Raw genomic sequence first — 23255 nt, 5'->3', positions numbered from 1 at the left:
GCCACTGCTGTTTGGTAATGGAAGATAGATGGAGATTTAAGTGACAAGGCAAAAGTGAGACATTAGAAATTAATCACTCCCTTCTTTAACTGAACACTGGGTACACTGAAGAGTGGTTTTTTGTTTGTTTTTTAAGGAAGCAAGACATTATTCAATTCTCATTCGTCATGTTTTTAAGTCTCTATGAATAGAGAGACTTTGATAAAATGAATAATTTGGTCACTTACATAGTACAGGATATCAGTTCTGAAATACATTGTGTGCTCATATATGTGAATGTTTATGTATGTGTGGTTTTCATAAGAGATTGAAACAGAAACCAAATCCGTTATTGTTTGATCTTTTCCTTTTTACAGTGTTTTGATGTTTCAAGTTATGGGTGCACAGGAGAGAGATAAGAACTGGATATGGAAAGAATGCTGTTAAGATTTAAAATGAATAGGATTTGAGTCATTGGCGCTCATGGGTGTTGTGTACATACTGTTGCCAGCACATATTGTGGTTAGAGTTTTGTTTCTGGAGTCAGTCTGCCTGGATTTAAATTCTGACAGTTCCACTTACGCTTAACCTCTCTGATTAATTTTCCTCATCAATAAAGTTGAATTAATAATAGTGCCTACCTTATAGGGTTTAATTGACAGTTAATTGAGATATCATATGTAAATTGTTTAGCACAATGCCTGGGCACTAAAGTATCATCTAAGGCTGTTGCTAACGGAGTGCTCTGAGGCTAACTACTTCTGGTGGTAGCTCCCAGAATCCAGATAAACTGTTCTACATCTAAAATTAACTAGTTTTCTCTTTTACATAACTGACATAAAAAATAGAAATAAAATTAGCCGGTTTTCAGAATTCTTGAAGTAACCTGCCATCTATGTCTTAAGCAAAACAAACTCTGGAGGTACCCCCCCCCATTATTTCAGTTACACAAGCATAAGTGGGTTGAATAGGATAATAGTCGGTTTTTCACTGAATTTAGAAATGAGTTATCTTTATGAGCCATTGAAAATTAATTAAATAGCACATTAGCCTATTGCTTTCTTCTCTGGTCTGTTATTGTCTCATGATAAAGTTTTTGAATAGAAGGGGGTTTAAAGTGCAAAACAAAAATAATTTGAGAAAATAGAAATGAAAAAAGAATAGTAACAGCTATTTTTCGCTCTCCTTGAAAGTACAGGGACAGTTCATACCTTACTAAGAGAATGCCAGCCTTGCAATGTCAGTACTTGAGATGATATAGAATGCAGAGTTTAAAAGTACTGGGATTTTAAAAAGAAATGATAACTTATAGTGAATTTAATTTAGCCAATAATAAATTTAGTGAATAAGAAGTGTTATCTTGTTAGACTTACGGAAGTATAGAGTAGAACGGTTGGTAACCAGATATGGGTGGTGGGGGTAGGAGGAGGGTGTAGGGAAGGGGGAGATGTTAGTCAAAGAGTACAAAGTTCTGGTTACACAAGAGGAGTAAGTTCTAGTGACCTATTGCATAGCATGATGACTATAGTTAATAATAATGTATATTTCAAAATTCCTAAAAGACCATTTAAAATGTTCTCACCACAAAGAGAAATAGGTATATGAGGTGATGGATATATTAATTAACCTGATCTAATCATTTCACAATATATACATGTATCATAATATCACATCGTACCCCATAAATATATATAATCATTATTTGTCGATTCAAAATAAATAATGAAATAAAAATGTTATCTCTTTTTAGTATGACGTGCTGTAAAAATAGTATACATAGTTTCTTTTTATAGTAAATATTTGAGATTTGAGGAAAGGGTTTATTTTAAAATATTGCTTAAATATTTCAAATTTATTATTTTCAAGATTCAACTATTTGTATATAGTAAAATCATAGATTCTTAAGATACGTATAAAGTCTTATAGTTCAGAGAAATAGCCTGTCCACTTTAAGTAATAATAGCCACTTCCTATTAGGTGATTAGCGTGGGCTAGGTACTTTACTAAGTATTTAAAATACATTATTTAATTGTGTTAATATCACCCATACACCTGGTCCTATAAAGCTGCACTTTATTTACAGCCATTTCAACTAATATAAGTTATTTTCCTTGTATTATAACCATTAGTATCTTCATTATACAAATGTGGTGCTTAAATATTATGTGGGACAATTGATTGCAAAATTTCTCTGATTTGGGGATATTTACATATGTATTTTCTTTTTCCCACAGTTTAAGAATCTAAAGTATTACATTGATAATTGTTTCCTTTGTTGCAGAACTGTAAGAGTAAATGGGTCCAGTAATTGGAATGACTCCAGATAAGAGAGCTGAAACCCCAGGAGCTGAAAAGATTGCAGGATTAAGCCAGATTTACAAAATGGGAAGCTTGCCTGAAGCTGTTGATGCTGCCAGGCCGAAGGCCACTCTAGTGGACAGTGAGTCAGCAGATGATGAACTCACAAACTTGAACTGGCTTCATGAAAGCACTAATCTTCTAACAAACTTCAGCCTCGGAAGTGAGGGTCTTCCAATTGTTAGTCCATTGTATGACATAGAGGGAGATGATGTGCCATCCTTTGGACCAGCTTGCTACCAGAACCCAGAAAAAAAATCAGCAACTTCAAAGCCCCCATACTCCTTTAGTCTTCTCATTTATATGGCCATTGAGCACTCTCCAAATAAATGTTTGCCTGTCAAAGAAATTTATAGCTGGATTCTGGACCATTTTCCGTATTTTGCTACTGCACCAACAGGCTGGAAGAATTCTGTTCGACATAATCTGTCCCTGAATAAATGTTTTCAGAAAGTGGAAAGAAGCCATGGCAAGGTCAGTGTTTATGAACATTGCTATATTTGGTGAGGTGGGGGGACTAATTAACATGGAGCCCTTAAAATATCTGGAAATCGGGGAGACAATAAGTAGTCAAGTCAAATTACTTCAGCTGAACTGAATTATATTCATTTGTTTTCACCTGAGATGTTTTAAAATTTCTTAAATATTGATATAAATTTAGCAGAATTATGTTTTGTCCACTATAGGTACCTAGATTAGTCTTTTTATTATTTTAGTTCTTTGTTTCTAGTTTCTGTAGTGTTCCTATAACTATCAGCATTTGATTCTTTATTCAATATGATAATCTCTGCCTTATAATCAAAGTATAGACCATTTAAATTAACGAAATTGATATGGTTGGGTTTAAATCTATCACCTTGCTATTTATTTGATTTTCTTTTCCACTTTTCCTGCCTTTTGTGGGATGAGGTGTTCTTCACTTTTGGTTTTGGTGTTTTGGTGCTTTTTTTTTTTTTTTTTTTTTGTGAGACAGTCTCGATCTGTCACCCAGCCTGGAGTACAGTGGCGCGATCTCTGCTCACTGCAACCTCCGTCTCCTGGGTTCCAGCGATTCTTAATGCCTCAGCATCCAGAATAGCTGGGACTACAGGTGTGTGCCACCACGCCCTGCTAATTTTTGTATTTTTAATAGAGATGGGGTTTTGCCATGTTGTCCAGACTGGTCTTGGAACTCCTGACCTCAAGTACCACCCACCTTGACCTCCCAAAGTGTTGGGATTACAAGTGTGAGCCACTGTGCCCAGCCGAGGTGTTGTGTGTGTGTGTGTGTTTGTGTTTGTTTTTTTTTATGCTTCAATTTTATCTCTACTATTGCCTGATTATTTATGTATTTTAGTGGTTGCTATATGGTTTTCAGTATACATCTTTAATTTATCATTGGTCCACCTTCAAATAATATTATACCATTTCACTTAACTGGCTCTTTACAGAAAAAGTTGCTTGGCACCTGATGCCCTATTGGATTAATTCCTTTTGCCTGGAGAAGTTTATTTAAAATTTCTCATTATTCGGTTTTGCTGGCAATGGTTATTTTAAACTTTTTTGTGGGGTGCAGGTTTAGAATTCTAGGTTGACATTTTTTTCTTCTATGTATTTTAAAGATGATTTATTGTCTTCTGGCTCCCATAGTTTCTGGTGAGAAGTCTGCTGTCATTATTCCTCTTTATGTAATGTCTCTTTTTTTAATTGCTGTCTTCAGTGTTTTTTCTTTCTCTCTTTATCACTGTTTTTCAGCAGTTTGACTATAGAGGGCCTAGATGTGTTATTCTTTATTTTTATCTTGCTTTGGGTTCTCAGTGGTTCTTAAATATATGGTTTATTGCCTTTCATTAAATTTAGGAAATTTTTGCTCATTATCTCTTCAAATATTTCTTCTGCCTCACTCCTACTTTTAGGACTCCAAGTAAAAATATATTAGACCATTTGCTATTTGTCTTACCTCTTGATTGCTTTGCCTTTCCTCCACTCTTTCTCTCTTAGTTTGGATAATTTTTATTGATTTTTCTATAGGTTCACTGTTTTTCTTTGTTGTGTTCATTCTGCTGATAAGCCCCAATGAAGGACTTCTTCATGTTTTTAATTTCTAATGTTTTCATTTTCCTTTTTAAAAAGTTTCTGTCTCTGCTAAAATTCCCCACTAGATCCATAAACATATTAATTATAATTGTTATATAATGTCTGTCAGTTTCAATATCTGGTCCATCTCTGGATCTGGTTTTGCTGACTGTTTTAATCTCTTGTTTTTGTATGTATTTTATAATTTTGGATTGAATATCAGACATTGCAAAAGAATGGCAGGGACGGAAGTATGTAATATTTCTACCCAGAAATAGGCATGCCTCTACTCTGTTAGGCTGTTAGTGTGAACAGGTATTGGTCAGTCTAGTTAGTAATTGAGAAGAGTTTTGAGTGTTTGTGGTTGCAGTAATTACCATCAGCATACCACACTCTTCAGACTCCTACAGAGATGGACTGCCAATACTTTGTGTTTAAAGTGAGGCCTGGAGCAATAGATGACTTTTTTGTTTCAGCATTACTGCTACAACTTCATCTTCCAGCTTGTGCCACATTTGTGGTTGGGAGAGAGGTAAGATAGCTCTCTCTGTTGCCCTTCCTACAGCACTAGATTGCTATTGCTTGTTACTTGGAGCAAGGCTTTTGGATGGGGTGGAGTAGGATCCTTGATTCTTCTCCAGCATTAGTCTTAAACAGGTTCTGCATGCCTGTGCTTCAGGTGTGAGTCTTTCTGTGCCTCCCCCAGGAGCAGACAGTCTCTCCATCTACTCAGTATAGAGTCCAGAGTTGCATTTTTCAGTAGCAAAATGTACTCTTTAATGCCAGGAACCATCTCACCACTGCATTCCAGCCTGGGCGATAGAGGGAGACTCTGTCTCACAAAACAAAACGAAAAACATTGGATTCAACTTTGGCTGAGTGCAGTGGCTCACACCTGTAATCCCAGCACTTTGGGAGGCTGAGACAGGTGGATCGCTTGAGCCCAGGAGTTAGAGACCAGCCTGGGCAACATGGCAAAACCCTGTCTCTACTAAAATTAGAAAAAATTAGCTGGGCGTGGTGGTACATGTAGTCCCAGCTACTCAGGAAATGGAGGTAGGAGGATTGTTTGAACCCTCGGAGGTTGCAGTGGGCCGAGATTGTGCCAGTGCACTCCAGTCTGGATGACAAAGTGAGACCCTGTCTCAAAAGAAAAAAATAAGCTGGACGTGGTGGCTCATACCTGTAATCCCAGCACTTCGGGAAGCTGAGGTTGGCGGATCACCTGAGGTTGGGAGTTCAAGACCAGCCTGACCAACATGGAGAAGCCCTGTCTCTACGAAAAATACAACAAATTAGCCAGGCATGGTGGCACATGCCTGTAATCCCAGCTACTCGGGAGGCTGAAGCAGGAGAATCGCTTGAACCTGTGGTGAGCCTAGATCGTGCCATTGCACTCCAACCTGGGCAACAAGAGTGAAACTCCGTCTCAAAAAATAAATAAATAAAATGTGACAGGGTCCATCCTGTGAGGTGAGATGTAACATATGAACTCTTACCTTTGACAGAGCACAGAAATGGCAGTCGTAAAAGAATGTAAGAAAAAGAAGCCACCCAAATTTTAAATCAAATTATTAAAGACCAAATATGAGCTAGCATGACAGCTTAGAATCCCTGACATTCCCAGAAGAAGAAGACTCTGCATCCACTAGCTAGGTCTTTTTCCACTGGCCTCCATCTGGTGCTCCAGAGGAAGACTGCAGGCAGGCCGGGAAGCCTAAGAGAAACCCTTATGAATGAAGACAGATGTACAGAATCTGCCAAGATTTAGGCAAAGATAGAGCCTAGAGCTGCATTCTTCAGTTGCCATTTATCCACATGTGGCTAGTGGTTGGCATATTGAACAGCTATAGGATATTTCTGTCATCATAAACAGTCCTTTTAGACAGTGCTGTTTTAGAGTTCAAGCCAGTTTTCTGCTCATTCCCATTATGGTGGAGAAACTCAGCCTAGTCTTAGTGGGAGGTCTTGGACAAAAGTGAGTGACCACTCCCTTTCCCAGTGGCAGCAGTTCTCTGTATCATCAGCAGATTTGAGCGTGAGCAGATTTTCTGCCTTTCTTCTAGTGGCACATGGCACATTGCCTTGTTAAATATGGGGATAGCTAGGTTTTATGCTTCTCTTTTAGCAACAGCCATCCTTTGCCTGGGACTAGAGTGGGCAAAGTATTTTGCCTCTTCCTCAGTGGCAGACAGCTTTTGCTTTGTTTTAGAGAAGAGTCCAGGATATAGGCAGGTTTGTGTCTGTCCTACACCACTATCTGATCTTCACCTTGTGCTTGTTCAGGGTCTAGAACATGGATGATCTTTGCCTAAACCTTGGCAGATTCTGTACATCTGTCTTCATTCATAAGGGTTTCTCTCTCAGGCTTCCTGGCCTGCCTGCAGTCTTCCTCTGGAGCACCAGATGGAGGCCAGTGGAAAAAGACCTAGCCTAGTGGAGGCAGACTCTTCTTCTGGGAATGTCAGGGATTCTAAGCTGTCATGCTAGCTAACATTTGGTCTTTAATAAATGTTTTAAAATTTGGGTGGTGTTTTTTTCTTACATTCTTTTACGACTGCCATCTCTGTGCTCTGCCAAAAGTAAGAGTTCATATGTTACATCTCACCTCACAGGATGGACCCTGTTACAATTTATTTTATTTTTTTATTTTGAGATAGGGTCTCACTTTGTCATCCAGGCTGGAGTGCAGTGGCTCAATCTCGGCCCACTGCAACCTCCGAGGGTTCAAGCAATCCTGTTACCTCCGTTTCCTGAGTAGCTGGGACTGTAGGCATGTACCACCACACCCAGCTAATTTTTTCTAATTTTAGTAGAGACAGGGTTTTGCCATGCTGCCCAGGCTGGTCTCTAACTCCTGGGCTCAAGCGATCCACCTGTCTCAGCCTCCCAAAGTGCTGGGATTACAGGTGTGAGCCACTGCACTCGGCCAAAGTTGAATCCAATGTTTTTCGTTTTGTTTTGTGAGACAGAGTCTCCCTCTATCGCCCAGGCTGGAGTGCAGTGGTGAGATGGTTCCTGGCGTGAAGGAGTTTAAGTTTTAAAAAGTAAGAAGGCAAACAGTTAATCATAATACAATATAGAAAGAAATAAAATAATAGCAACATGAACAGAGTCAGAGAGAAGTTGATTAATTATTACCTAGCACAGTGGTCCCCAAACTTTTGACGCTAGGGACTGGTTTTGTGGAAGACAGTTTTTCTGCTACCTGAGGTGGGGACATGGGATATGGTTTTGGGATGAAACTGTTCCACCTCAGATCATCAGGCATTAGATTCTCATAAGGAGCACACAGCCTAGATCCCCTCACATGCACAGTTCACAATAGGGTTTGAGCTCCTGTGAGAATCTAATGCATGGGCTGATCGGACAGGAGGCAGAGCTCAGGTGGTAATGCTTCTCAACTTCCACTCTCCTCCTGCTCTGCGACCTGTTTCCTAAGAGGCCATGGACCTGTACCGGTCTCCAGCTTGGGGGTTGGGGACCCCTAAACTAAAAGATTTGGGAAATTTTTATGGAAAAGTTTGCCATCGAAGTGTGCTTTGAAAAAAGAGAACAGGTTTTAGAAGGGTAACATATGCCAAAGGGCAATAGTATATTCTGCTGGGAGTTTGGGTCAGTAGGCATATTCTCTGTTGGTGAGGAATGTGTGAGAGCAGGGTGGAAAAGCAGAGTGATGCAGAGTAGAAGTGTGATGAATATCATGCTTGGACTTCAGTTTTGGACTTCAGTTGTTTGGACTTCAGTTGTTTGGACTTCAGTTTTGAGAGCAAACCAGTGAGAGTTTTTAAGCCAGGAGCATGATGGAGTTTCTCTGTATTTGACTTGTGACAGTGTGAATGATAGGGCAATATATTACCTTAAACAATATCTGAATTCATTTGCCAAAGGAATGTTACAGTTAGTAGTACCATGCAAACAGAGATAGTTTCAGTGAAGATGTGGGATTTGAACACTTTGTAATCATTGCCCTCCTTTTGTCTAAATCCACTGACTTCTTTTCTGTCTTACTCAACCTAAAACCGCATTATATGATATGATTAGCTCTGGGAATTCATCTTTTCTTTGATTTGTATAACACTGTGCTTAATTCTTTGTTTACCTGTGTGGATTCTCCATCTTTTTCTTTTGCCACTTGCCATTTAAACTTTAGTGTTCACTATTTTGTCTTTTTTGTTGATTTAGTGTTTTCTTAATCTCATTAATTCCCATGGCTTAATATGTCGTCTGTGATCTTATGACTTCTAGATCTTTCTCCTAAAGCCCAGACGTAAATTTGCAACTAATTATTAGATCTGGAGGTATCTCAAATTCAGTGTGTCCAAAATTGGACTTTATTCCTCTCTCTTCTCCAAGGACCTATTTGGGTCTCAGCTAGAAATCTGAGTCATCTTGGGTACCTGCTCTTTGCAATGCCTAAGTTATTTGAATGTCAAATTTGAAAGGAATATAGACATTATCCTGATGAACTTCCTTATTTTATAACCAAAAAAGTGAGATACGTGGTATTAATTGATCCTGGTCTAGAAAGCCTGTCAAAGCCAGGGGTTAGATTCAAGAAAAAGCAGTATCTAGTAGCACCTATAAATACCTACAAGTTGCTTTTTGATTCTGGCCATTTCTTTTAGTTTTTACCATAACATTGGCCTTAGTTCAGGTCTTCCCCTCATTTCTCATCAAATTGAACTATTATATAAGTTGAGGAGTCAGCATGAAGGATTGGATTCAGGTATGTTCCTAGATCCAGATAGATGTGTGACTTGGTAAAGTTAGACTCTCTGAGCCTCATTTTTACTTTAGTTTTTGTAACTAGTAACCTTTAGTAAATATGACTTACTAAATAAAAGCCAAACTTGTTAACATGGTTTTCAAGACCCTCCCCAGTTTGGCTTCTGCCTGTCTTTGCAGTTTTTTTTCTTCACTACTCCGTGATCTACCCCCACAAGACTACTTGCTATTCCAGTATACTATAAATAGTCCTTGTTTATTTTGTTCCTCTATCTACACTGCATTTTCGTAATTCACTTTCAGTGGAGAGAACATTTCCTCAAAGCCCAGCTCAGAAGTCACCTCTCAAGCATTTCCTGCTTTTTTGTACTCATTTTGTGTTTTTATAGCATTCTGTTTGTTACCTTTATAACATACATATCCCAGTTATGTATAGATTTGCTTCTCCCACTAGGGAAGATATGAGAGCTCTCTGAGGTCAAGGCCTTAGTAGAATAGTCACTTAAGACTGTGTGTGTGTGTGTGTGTGTATGTGTATGTGTGTGTGTGTGTGTGTGAAAGAGAAAGGAGGGAGTGATATTATTCAATAACCTTTTAAAAGCTCAGCATCTTTTTTCATCTTAATGCATAATTCTCTTTAATTGTGATGTGGATGAACATTTGGGTTTCTAATTTTTTGTTATAAACACTGCTACGGTGAAAATCATCTCCCTATCCTTCCTTCTCTTTGCCTTCTTTGAAATTGATCTCCCTTTATTCTTTTTCCTCTGTTGTGTTGGTATTGTTATCCTCTGTCTTTTTTTTTAAACACTGTACATATTTCATAATTATTTTATGTAGTCTCCGTTTAAATTTACCCTTATAGTTAACAGTGTCATTGTTTGCTATTGTTTATGCATTTAGAATTTCCTTAGTGATTTTATTCTTGAATTGTGTCACTTAATTCTTTTATACTTTTAGAACTATTGTATTTATACTTATGATGGTACATAAAAGGTAACCATCTACTAGGTACTTAGAAATATAGGCAGGAATAGAGGTGATGTGGTGAGATTACAGCTCTTAAGTTTGGAATTTATCAGCATTGCTTCTGAGTGGAATAATCTAGGAAAAGTATGGTGTAATGAAGCCAAGGAAGCTAAGCTTAAGTGTGAATGGCCAACAGTGTCAAATGTTGCAGAACACTTGAAAATGATTGGCTGAGAAGAAGTTGTTGAGAAAGTAGCAGCCAAAAGATTAGGATTCAAAATATATAATAAGTGCTGTGCTGGCTGGGCGCAGTGGCTCACACCTGTAATCCCAGCACTTTTGGAGGCCGAGGTGGGCGGATCACGAGGTCAAGAGGTCAAGTCCAGCCTGGCCAACAGAGTGAAACCCCATCTCTACTAAAAATACAAAAATTAGCTGGGTGTGGTGGCGCGTGCCTGTAATCCCAGCTACTTGGGAGGCTGAGGCAGGAGAATCACTTGAACCCAGGAGGCAGAGGTTGCAGTGAGCCGAGACTGTGCCACTGCACTCCAGCCTGGCAACAGAGCGAGACTTCGTCTCAAAAACAAAAAAAAGTGCTGTGCTGATAAATGTTTAACAACTGGCTAGGGACAGGCTGTTTAGCTTTTGCTAAATGTGGAGTTGAGAAGCAATGTTTACTATCAACAGTATACCATTATAGAAGAAACTCAGAATTCAATAAGAAAATGAAAATCTAATAGAAAAATGGGCAAGTATATGAATAGGCAGTTCACAGAGGAGGAAACACAAATAGGCAATAAACATAAACAAAGATGTTTATCTTACTAGTAATGTGTGTGAGGGACATTCAAATTAAAAGAACAAAAAATGCTTTTTTATCTATTAGAATTCAAAAATTTTAAATATTTGAGGACATGAGTAAATATTGATACTTTCACATCATTGATAGGAGTATATTAATATGACCATTCTTGAGGGCAGTAGTTACTAGAATTAGAAATGGGCTCTTCTTTGATCTAGCAGATCATATTCTGATTTCTCCCCTAGAGTAACATTCATAGTTGCATACAAGAAGATGTATGTGAAAATATTCACAGTGGTATTATTTTTAGTAAAAGTTACAAAATCATATGTCCAATAGTATGATTTGTGGTAATACTCAAAAGGGAGTTGGTCACGTCTATAATTTTTAAATGTATACATTTTTAATGTAATTAATCTGAGTGTTTTGAATGTTCAGAGAAAGGAAGAAATTAAGGAAGTGAGAGCTAGAGAATGGGAAAGGATGCAGTCCAGAGTATAGGTAGAATTTGATAACGAAAAGGAGAGAAATCATCTTACAATTTTAAAAAAGGGATAAATATAGAAATGGTAATATATTGGCATAAAAATTAGCAAGCTATCACCACGAGTCAGGGTGGGAGGGAAGGAACTTGTAAATCGTCTCATAAAAATCAGTTAACTATTTTGCCTAAATGTCTGAGATTTAGACAGAAAGAGATACATTCAAGTAGATTTGGGAATGCATGTGGATTTTTTTTTTTTTTAATTTATGAAATGTTTCTTGGGTCAGTGACAGAATGACAGTATTTTTCTTCCAATCTGTGGAAGCCAAATATACTTAGTTGCACTAAATGTTAGAATTGGATTTGGCAACCTTGACAGCACTTTTCTGATGAATGGCGGTTATCTAGAGATGATAATCCCAATAGAAGGCAGAATGGCAAGGTCTAGATCAAACTATGAAGTGGTAATGATAGCCAGCTGATACAGCTGCTGATTAAGATGTTTTTCTCCCTATCATCATACCATTTTTACTACTCTGAAAAGACAGGTCTAACAATCCTGGTTTGGTATTTATTTGTCTCTGGATTTTAAATTTGTTAAAATTATATATGGTTGTCTTTTGTTTTGGTTCAGCTTGCTTTGGTTTGGGCTTTATGTTTTAAATGTTAACATCTGGCTGGGCACAGTGGCACTTTCACCTGTAATTCCAGCACTCTGGGAGGTTGAGACACGACAATCACTTGAACCCGGAGGCAGAGGTTGCAGTGAGCCAAGATCGTGCCACTGCATTCCAGCCTGGATGACAGAGCAAGACTCTGTCTCCAATTTAAAAAATAAATAAAAATTGGCCAGGCGTGGTGACTCACGCCTGTAATCCCAACACTTTGGGAGCCGAGGCAGGTGGATCACTTGAGGTCAGGAGTTCGAGATCAGGCTGGCCAACATGGTGGAACCCTGTCTCTACTAAAAATACAAAAATTAGCCGGGCATGGTGGTGCACACCTGTAATCCCAGCTACTTGGGAGGCTGAGGCAAGGGAATCGCCCGAACCTGGGAGGCGGAGGTTGCAGTGAGCCGAGATCGCGCCACTGCGCTCCAGCCTGATTGACACAGCGAGACTGTCTCAAAAAAAAAAAGTTAATATCCAAGTCTTGTATGTACTTTTCTAAATTTTTATAAAGCCCATCTTAAACATTATTACTATGAGACTTTAGCTGGGAAACATGGAATTAAATTTTTTCCTAGTGTGGTAAAATTTTAATCAGTTAATTATTTTTAATTCAGAGGTTCTAAAAGCCACTGAAAATCATTACCACTTTATAGTTTTATCTAGGCCTTGCCATTTTGCCTTCTTTTTGGTAGTAGACAAGGTGAGCAACTCTATTAAAATATACAGGACAAGTTCATAAAAACATTTTAGGAATAATGAACGTTGCCTTTTCTCCCAATCTAGTCTTTACCACTTCTGTTAAGACAATTCTTTTTAAAGTTCACCTTTTAGTATATTCAAAATTTCTTCAAAACCTTTAGCAGTTCTCTACCAAGTAAGTTCAGAAGCCTTAGAGTTCTAAAACGCAAAATAATAAAATGAGAGAATGCTCATTTCCTGTTTCCGTAGCACAGAAGGCTATTTTGTTATAGGCAAATTTAGTTTTAAACAGTTATTATTTGTATTCTCTCATCTAAGCCCAATAATATAGGACCAAAGCTTTTAAGTGGAAAATTAGTTAAAAATAAGTTTCTTTTTGCTGTAGACTTTAAAATGTAGATTAGCAAATACAGAGTTTTATCTCTTGTTCATGATAGTTCATGAACAGACCCAGTGAAAGGAAGTGCTGCCATGGTAACATAAACCAGACTGTTACTTGAGATCATACTCAAGATACTTAACTGCCCTGAAACTGCACGTTTTCAATACCAGTTTTTCCAATTTGCTATTTCAAGGAAATAGCAACTCTACTGTGATCAAAACAATTTGCAGTCCCCTCACAATAGAATTTGAAAAGTAGACTTGAACTAAACAATTTCTAGGAGCGTAATCTCAGGAATTCCAAGGTAGAGCATGGCTAGCATTATTAAAATAATTGTCTTGGTCTGTGTATGAAAAGTAATGCTGCGTATCTTTTCTATATGAAACTGAATTGGCTTTGGGGCAAAAGATGTTGTAGGTGCTAACATTTTAATTCTTCCTTTTTTTTTTGAGACAGCGTTTCACTCTGTCACCCAGGCTGGCCTCAGCCTCCTGAATAGCTGAGACTGTAGGCGCGCACCACCACACCAGGCTAATTTTTTCTATTTTTGTAGAGACAGAGTTTTGCTATGTTGCTTACGCTGCTCTTGAACTCCTGAGCACAAGCAATCACCTTCGCCGGCTTCCCAAAGTGCTAGGATTACAGACGTGAGCCACCGCACCTGGCCTGGTGCTAACATTTTTTTCCTTGTCATCAAAACACATTTATCATTTGGTCCAGGTGACTGAACATATAGCTAAGTTAAGAAGTTTCATTTAATCCAAAAATACATTTGTAAAACTTGTCTTTTCTTGAAAAAAAAAAGAAAATGTCAAATACTTTTTTAGTATAGTTAATGTGATATCTTGCTGCTAAACACCAGGAAAATGTTTCTCCTGATAATCCAGTGCATTTCTTTCTTTATGACAGTGTGATATGACAACCATGGTTTTTCTATTTATATAAATTGCCAGCATAGTAAAAAACTGCCTTACACTCAATTGCTACACCTTTTCACAGGCAAAAGGTTTTATTCTCTCCTAAATTAATTTTATCCCTTTTTTTTTTTTTTACCACCTAACTTTTGCCTTTTATTCAGAACTAATTTATTTTTTTCTTATTGTCGATTTTTTTTCAAAATTCCCTCCTCGGTGGAAAGTAAAGGAGTAGGAACATACTATTATTCAACCAACATGCAGCAACCCTTACGTATGTCAGTTTCAGAATGGCCCCTTAATATTCACCTATTTTGCAGCTATGTCTCTTGCATATAAATCCTCTTATTTGAATCTCATTACAATTCAGTGAAGTGGCCTGCATTGTTGTTTTACTTTACGGGTAAAATGTAAATGAGAAGTCTGACTCTCAAAAATTAAATGATTTGCCCAATATCACATAGCCAGTCAATAAGTAGTGATCGGGACCTTGGTTTTTGAACCTATAGAACGGTGTTCTTTCATTTTGCCATTCTGCTATAAAAATTATGAAATGATATTCAGAGATAAAAGAGCCTCAATAATAGACTAGTAGTACCTTGAAAAAGAGTGTGGGAAATGGAAGGACTCTGGAGATCATCACATTAAATCTTAATAGCAATCATAATAGCTTATATCATAGAAGATTTGATACACGCAAAAAGGAGTATGAGAATGGGAAACAAGTAAATTTTGTTGTTATCTAAATAATTGTTAATGTAGTCGTAAAGGTAATTCAAATTTTAAGAAAGAGTTTTTGAAGTAGAAAAGGCATAATATAAAACCAGAAGCTAATAACATTTGAACCTCACTAATCTTGTGAATTAGAGGAAGTTTTGTACATCATAGGATGACTTTTAGTCACTACAGTGCACACATAGCAAGCTCACTTCAACCTTAGTTTCATACTCAAAAGGTGCTAGAGATTATTTCCCCCTGCACATTTATTTAAAACATTTAGACGCTGACTGTTTATGTATAAAAGTTCCTAGTTAGTTATTCTTGTGCATTTTATTCTAGGTTAATGGAAAAGGTTCCTTATGGTGTGTTGATCCGGAATATAAACCCAATCTTATCCAGGCACTGAAGAAGCAACCTTTTTCTTCAGCATCTTCACAAAAGTAAGGATCTTCCATATAACTGTCAGTGGTGATTTATAGGATTTCACTGTGTGAGATGGAGCAACTTAAAGGTCCAGGGTATTATGTTTCTGTTTTATTGTATAAAGAAGTATTTATGTTTTATTTAGTTTTTAGTTTTTAGTTTTTGTTTTGTTTTGTGGACAGAGTCTTACTCTGTCACCTAGGCTGGAGTGCAGTAGCGAGATCTCGGCTCACTGCAACCTCCCTCTCCTGGGTTCAGGTGATCCTCCCACCTCGGCCTCCCTAGTAGCTAGGACTACAGGCACGCACCACCACTCCCAGCTAATCTTTGTCTTTTTAGTAGAGACACGGTTTCACCATGTTGGCCTGGGTGGTCTCTAACTCCTGACTTCAAGTGATCCTCCCACCTCTGCCTCCCAAAGTGCTGGGATTACAGGCGTGAGCCACCATCCTCGGCCTGTTTTTTCTTTTCTTTTCTTTTCTTTTTTTTTTTTAAGAAGTATTTATGGATAAGACATTAGCCTAAGTTAGTTTTCCTTATGGTCTAATTTGTGTTTCTAGAATACAGGAAATTGGTTATTTGAGAACATACACTCTGGGAAATATAGTCAATACTGAGTATAAGTAAACCCTAAAGAAAGTTGTAATATAATTTCAGTTACAAACAGGTCAGATCATTTTAATTGTCTGCAATACTAATGCTAACCTAAAAATGAAGGAAATTAAAAATACATTTAAAATTTTTTAACAAGATTATTAAGTTTGTCATTATAACATTTTATATACATATGTAGGTTTCTTTTTCTGTTTTAGGTTTTTTTTCGTAGTACTTAATATTTGAAAAGTATGTTCAAGTCTAAAATTTTTAAATGTTTGGCAAATAAAATAATGCTTTGAACTTTGTTTTTATTTTTTCTGGTAAATATAGTTGTACTGTATTTGCTTATAATTTTCCTTGTCTTTGTTTTCAATCCCAGTAACCCCTGTTGATCTTCTAGCTTCCTCATTTTAAGTTAAATCGGAAAATAATATGACCTTCTTAAATCTGATTTTTGTTTCCTTTTTCTAAAGAAGACTTTAGAGTCTTCTCCAATTTATTATATACCTTCATTTGAATTGAAAATCCCAGATTTGGTTAAAATACTTTAAGGGTAGTTTATAATGGCTAACTTGTTTTTTGAAAAATTTAAAAAGATTTTTAATAAAGTAATAAATGGAAATTTTTAAACATGGAAAAAAGTAGAGAGAAAGTTATAATGAACTCCCAGCTGCAGCAATCATCAACGTTTCATATAGTGGTTAATTTGAATTCTTAAAGTATTGTTAGATAACTTGTAGAGGAGTGGTTGTAGCTGGAATACAGTAAGTAGCTGGGAAGTTGAAATATCAGTAATATATTCACTCACTGAGATTTTAAGCTTCTTTACCATATTATAGATTAGATGGATCATTATAAAAAGAATAACTGAGTGGTTTATCTTTATGAAATGCAACCTAGAAAAGAAGTTACCAGATTTTATATTCTTACTTGGAAATTGATATCTTTATTAATTAATTTTGGTTATTATGAGGCATTTTAAATAATAATTTAGAAACTAATGGTGAGTTCTACTGATGTTCACCTATGTGTTTTACTTAGCTGTGTTGGGTTTTTTTTTTTTTTGCTGAAGATTAAGCCTGGACAACATGGCGAAACCCTGTCTCCACCAAAAATACAAAAATTACCTGGGCATGGGTAGTGCACGCCTGTGGTCCCAGCTACTCAGGAGGGTGAGGTGGGAGGATCGTTTGAGCCTGGGAGGCAGAGGTTGCAATGATCCAAGATGGTGCTACTGCACTCCAGCCTGGGTGACAGACTGAGACCCCATCTCAAAAAAAAAAAAAAAGATTATATGAAAGAATTGGCACCATTTTTTCTAAACCATCACAAATATATTTTGCTGTCTTTGATATATTGTATTTTCATGTTTCTATCTTTTAGCCTTAATCATAAGTTTAAATGTTAGAAGTGATCTTGTGGCTTTAAAAGAAGATAAAAACTATGGTCAGGTGAGGTGGCTCAAGCTTGTAATCCTAGCACTTTGGTAGGCCGAGGCCACTGGATCACCTGAGGTCGGGAGTTTGAGACTAGCCTGGCCAACATGTTGAAACCCGTCTCTACCAAAAATACAAAAGTCAGCTGGGTGTGGTGGCACGCGCCTGTAACCCCAGCTACTCGGGAGGCTGAGGCAGGAGAATCATCTTGAACCCAGGAGGCAGAGGTTGCAGTGAGCCGAGATTGCGCCGCTGCTCTCCAGCTTGGGCAACAGAGCGAGACTGTGTCTCAAAAAAAAAAAAAAAAGATTAAACTACAACATAAGGGTTATATATAACCTTTTGACTTTAAACCCTTAATATAAAATGAAACATTTTCCCCTTTATGTTGTTTGGCAAAATAACAGTTCCATCTGACATGCTTTTGTGTAGCCCTTGCATATAAGAATTTGTAAGTCTGAGGAAAAGAGTGAGATACGGTATATGTAAAACTATGAATAGGAAATAAACTTTTAAGTTCGTTAACAAATAGATTTTTTTTTCATGCTATCATAAATTCCAAAGAAGAGAAGTAGTTTTTCCTAAAAATATTTTAATTCCTGGATTAAAAAAAGAACTGTTGGTGTCTTTCCATGAATATAGAAAGTTTAATTTTATGTTTATTAATAAAATCAGGAACATACCTGTTTGCTATCACTACCAAGTGTTCCTTAACCATGAATTTTGGTAAATGCTTTTATTTCTGTGGTAATACCTATATTAGTATTATATCAAACTTAAGAATCCAATGCAAAACCAAACAGTAACTATCATGTATTATCTATAGTTCCAGGCATTTTAAATGCATTATTCTTATTTAATTATCACAACAGCCTATGTGGGAGATTTAATTATTCCTATTTTACAGATGAAGAAACTAAGAGATTAATTATTTTGCCTAAGAACATCCAAATAGTTGTGATTTACCTCTTTTGGCTCCTATGCTGTTTCTGCTTTGGCAGACTTTCTAAATTGAGTAGTATTAGCAAAGAAAACAAGGTAAAAATAGTTTGTTTTTGGTGGTACAAATTAGCTGTATTTGTGACTAAGTTCTATAAAAAGTGAAACAGTTGGGTGCAAGTGGCTCACGCCTGTAATTCCAGCACTGTAGGAGGCCAAGGCAGGTAGACTGCTTGAGCCCAGGAGTTTGAGACTAGCTTGCACAACATGGTAAAACCCTTTCTCTACCAAAAAAAAATTAAAAATTAGCCACACATGGTAGTGCATGCTTGTGGTCCCAGCCACTCAGGCAGCTAAGGTGGGAGGATCACCTGAGCCCAGAAAGTCAAGGCTGCAGTAGGCTGAAATCATGCCACTGCACTCCAGCCTGGGCGGCCAGCAGAGTGAGAGAGAACCTGTCAAAAATTAGGGGGAAAAAGTGAAGTAAACATTTTTATAAGCATATTTGCTTTTCTGTTTGTTTTTCAGTGGTTCTTTATCACCTCACTATTTAAGCTCTGTAATCAAGCAGAACCAGGTGCGAAACCTCAAAGGTATGTGTGAATATCAGTACAGTCATGCACCACACAACAATCTTTTGGTCAACAACAGGCGGTGCATAACAATGGTGGTCCCCTAAGATTATAATGGAGCTGAAAAATTTCTATTGCCTGGTGCCCTGGTAGCTTGTTGTAACATTGTGGCACAACGCATTTACTGAAGTTTGTGGTGATGCTGGTGCAAGCGGACTCACTGCACTGCTAGTCCTGTAAAAGTATAGCACGTAGTTATGTACATATGTTAATACTTGATAATGGTAATAAACTATGTCACTAGTTTATGTATTTACTATACTTCTTACTGTTATTTTTGAGTATACTCCTTCCACCAATTAAAAAAAGTTAACTGTAAAAGAGCCTCACACAGGTCCTTTAGGAGGTATTCTAGAAGGCATTGTTACAGTAAGATGACAGCTCCCTGTGTTTATTGTCCCTAAAGACCTTCCAGTGGGACAAAAATGTAGAGGCAGAAGACAGTGATATTGATCTTGACCCTGTGTATGCTCAGGTTAATGTGTGTATTTGTATCTTTGTTTTTAACTAAAAAGTTAAAAAAAAGTTAATTTAAAAATAGAAAAAAGCTTATAGGTTATAAATAAAATATTTTTATACAGCTGTATTATGTATTTTATGCTGTCATTACAAAAGAGTAAAAATTTAAAAAATTAAAAAGTTTATAAAGTAAAAGTTTACAGTAAACTAAGGTTAATGTATTATTGAAGAAAGAAAAAATTAAAAAATCAATTTAGTGCAGCCTAAGTGTACACTGTTCATAAAGTCTACAGTAGTGTACAGTAATATCCTAGGCCTCTACATTCACTCACCACTAACACTCTCTGGCTCACCCAGAGCAATTCCGGTCCTTCAAGCTTCATTCATGGTAAGTACCCTATACAGGTGTACCATTTTAAATATTTGTATAGTGTTTTTATTGTACCCCCTTTTTTGTTCCCTGGCAGAAACTAATAGATCATTTACTGTACCTTTTCTGTGTTTAGATACACAAATACCATTTGTGATACAATTACCTATAGTACTCAGTACAGTAACATGGTGTACAGATTTGTAGCTCAGGAGCAATCCTAGGTGTGTAGTAGGCTATACCATTTAGGTTTAAGCACACTCTATGATGTTCACACAGTGACAAAATCACCTAACAGTACATTTCTCAGAACATATTCCCATCATTAAACAAAGTATGACTGCATTTTTATTTATTTGTTTTATTTTTAAGAGATGGCGTCTTGCCATGTTGCCCACACTGATCTTCTGAATGCCTGGGCTCAAGTGATCTCCTACCTCAGCTTCCCAAATAGGTGGGACTACAGGTGCACATGACTGTATTTTAATTCATAAAAAAATCAGATAAAAATTTGGGATATTTTGTTGTTGCTGTTTTAACATTTTTCTATTTTAAAAAGTATTATGTATTTATTATAGGAAATTTGGGCAATAAAAACATTTATTAAAGAGAAAGTAAAGTCATTTATCCCATTGTTAATATTTTATTTTTATTTATTTATTTATTTATTTGAGACAGGTTCTCACTCTGTCACCGAGGCCAGAGGGCAATGGCACAGTCATGACTCACCATAGCCTCACAATCCTGGGCTCAAGCCATCTTCCCACCTTAGCCTCCCAAGTAGCTAGGACTACAGGTGCCATCACACCTGGCTAATTTTGTTGTTAACATTTTGATATAATTCCTTTGGGTTTTTTTTAATGCCACATATGTGAATAGATACACTTGCATGCATGTATGTACAGGGACACATACATAAACACACACATACTTTTTCTCCAGATACTAGATTCACACTGTGTATACGGTTTTATATCCCTTTTCCATTTATTTTTATGGGTATTTTTCATTGAAAATAGGATTGAATTTTTTAGTAATATCAGTAGAGTTATTACCTTTTCAGGTCTATCTTAGACTAGAAAAGGGGTTGGCAAACTATGGCCCATGGCCATATCTGGCCTGACATCTGTTTTTGGGTGTCCCATGAGCTAAGGATGGTTTTACATTTGTAAAATGGTTGGAGAAAACAAAATCACAAATAACAATAAAATTTCAAGACTGTGAAAATTCATTGCAACAGAGACCTACATATTATATCCTGGGTTTTGCCTCTTAGCATGCAAAGCCTAAAATATTTACCTTCTGACCCTTTACTGAAGAAGTTTGTCATCCCTCGAGTTAGAATATGCTTGAAGATATTTCTCCTGTAGGTTATTTAATCTGAAGAACTTTAATTTTAAAAGGTAATAAGTTGACTTTTTAAAAGTATATCAAAATTCTGAATTAGTGGGTTTTTTTCTTGTAGATTAGTAGTATATTAAAATCAGTTTTCCTAGTGTTGCTTTGGAGCCTAGAGACATTTTCATAACCTTTAAAAATAGAAAATTTCGGATGAAAACCTTTCTGTGTATCAGAAATATTTTGGCTCTTTGGAACTATACTAAACTGAGCCTCAGAAGCAGTGTGCTGATATCTTTAAAAATAAAGGAGGAAAAGAATATGAAAAAGTTCTAGAGAACCCTGCAAAGAAGTTAAATGGATAGGGGATCTGTTTCAAATAATGTTCTGTCTTAACATAAGACAAATATCCGTGTTCCTGTTACCTACATCAGTCAAATGTGGTTTCTCTTTACATTTAGGTATTGCCAAAATGCCTTTATCTTTGTATTGCCTCAGTAAAGTCTGACACTTATTCTCTAAAGCTCAGTTCGTATACATATTTTGAGAACATTTTCTTTGTGAATTCTGGAGTTTACTTAAAATCTTTTCTTGCTCTTGTTCTGTTCTATCCAAATTCTTTCTTTCTTTGGGGAACAGACATTTCCACAAGTTTTTGCTGCTAGTTTCAGCTGCATGTTTTTCATTTACTAGGGCACAGGTACTTCTTCTTCATCTAATGACTTGTACGTGTTATGCATCATCTGTCTAGTGCTACCAGCACCTTACCTCCATTCCTATATGCATGAGTCTTAGGCCCGTTCCTCTAGTAATAATTAACTTAGTGGGGAGGTCGTTGGCATTCTAGGTTAAAACAAATGCACATCTGTCCTGGAATATAATACAAAATTCTCCATGAATTTTAAGGGAAGAAAACATAAAACCTCACAAAAATTTAGGGAATTTTATTTTTGAACTTGGTTGTTTTGGGGTATATTTCTGAGGAAATTTTCTCTTGCCTCTTTATATTATTTCTAGAGAGAAGTTTAAAAAACACCAAGTGGATTAGACATTCATTACAACTAATACTGTTGAGCCAGACTCCTTGTGCCAGACACTGTTGGAGGTTCCTTGGGATATGCATAGATGAGAGACCCAGGCCCTGCTCTTAGAAAATATATACTTTGGCTGGGCATGGTGGCTCACGCCTATAATCCCAGCACTTTGGGAGGCCGAGGTAGGTGGATCACATGAGATCAAGAGTTCAAGACCAGCCTGGCCAACATGGTGAAACCCCATCTCTACTAAAAATAGAAAAATTAGCTGGGTGTGTGTTGGCACACGCCTGTAATTCCAGCTACTCAGGAGGCTAAGGCAGGAGAATCACTTGAACTCGGGAGGTGGAGATTGCAGTGAGCTGAGATCGCGCCACTGCACTCCAGCCTAGGTGACAGAGTGAGACTCCAAAAAAAAAAAAAAAAAAGATGGAGAACACCTGATTATCAACGATTTGTCCAAGGTACAACCTCAAACTTTGTGGAACAAAAGTTCTCCCTGGCAGAGAGAATCATAACAATAGAGAGAGTTGTCTGGCAGTTGCTAGGAATCTGTCTGGCATGTTGATATAGACCAGGTAGACGTGGTCATTTGCGTGGGCAAGGCAAATGTAGCAGAAGTTTAAGAGCTTATTTAGCATAATAAGGACTTTGAACATCCTCCTCTGCCTAGAACAATTAATAAGCCTTAAGTTGCTTACTTGATGCTTTGCATGCATTATCTAATTTAATCCTTAAAACAACCCTCTGAGGTATTGCTGCCCCTCTTTTACAGATAAGCAAACTGAAGTTTGGGGAGATTAAGTAACTTCTCAAGGTCACACAACTAGTAAGTGGCAAAGAAGGATTCAGATTGAATAATTCTAATTTCAAAGCCTGACTCCTACTAGATAAGTGGCACTGGGAGACCTGCTGAAGAACTTTAAATAGTGAAGTGACATTGTCAGTTTTATGTTTTATAAAGATCACTTAGGTATTATCATTGGCCTCCAATATTAAAACTTACATATTCATCTAACACTTCATAGAATCATCTTTACTGATCATTATATTAGAGCTACCTTTAGACACGGAAAACTAAAGGGAGAGATTAGGCTTAGAACTCCAGAAACTGTTATCAGCCTAAACAGGTGCAGCAGTGTGTTTGTTGTCTCTTGATCAACTTACAATGACTTTTATGTGACAGTATCAATGTTATGGCATTGTATAATAGATAGCAGGAGACACAGGATTCTTACACTGAGATAGCAGAACAAAATTTTTTTT

General features: G+C 37.0%; 1 protein-coding gene across 10 annotated transcripts in view; it reads left to right on the top strand.

Moving 5' to 3' along the window:
• Positions 1 to 23255, top strand: part of FOXN2 (forkhead box N2) — a 64946-nt gene that overhangs the window by 29604 nt on the left and 12087 nt on the right. For all 10 annotated transcript variants that reach the window (XM_008976261.4, XM_008976257.5, XM_003822684.6 and 7 more), the window contains 3 exons: positions 2261 to 2811; positions 15101 to 15201; positions 18685 to 18749. In XM_008976261.4, coding sequence (XP_008974509.1) covers positions 2275 to 2811; positions 15101 to 15201; positions 18685 to 18749 — 703 coding nt within the window. In that variant the 5' untranslated portion in view covers positions 2261 to 2274. The remainder of the gene's footprint in view (positions 1 to 2260; positions 2812 to 15100; positions 15202 to 18684; positions 18750 to 23255) is intronic.

The sequence above is a fragment of the Pan paniscus genome, chromosome 12, assembly GCF_029289425.2.
Source record: "Pan paniscus chromosome 12, NHGRI_mPanPan1-v2.0_pri, whole genome shotgun sequence".
NCBI classification, from domain to species: Eukaryota; Metazoa; Chordata; class Mammalia; order Primates; family Hominidae; genus Pan; species Pan paniscus.
The sequence above is the reverse complement of the archived record's forward strand: the minus strand, read 5'-3'. Positions and strand labels throughout refer to the sequence as shown.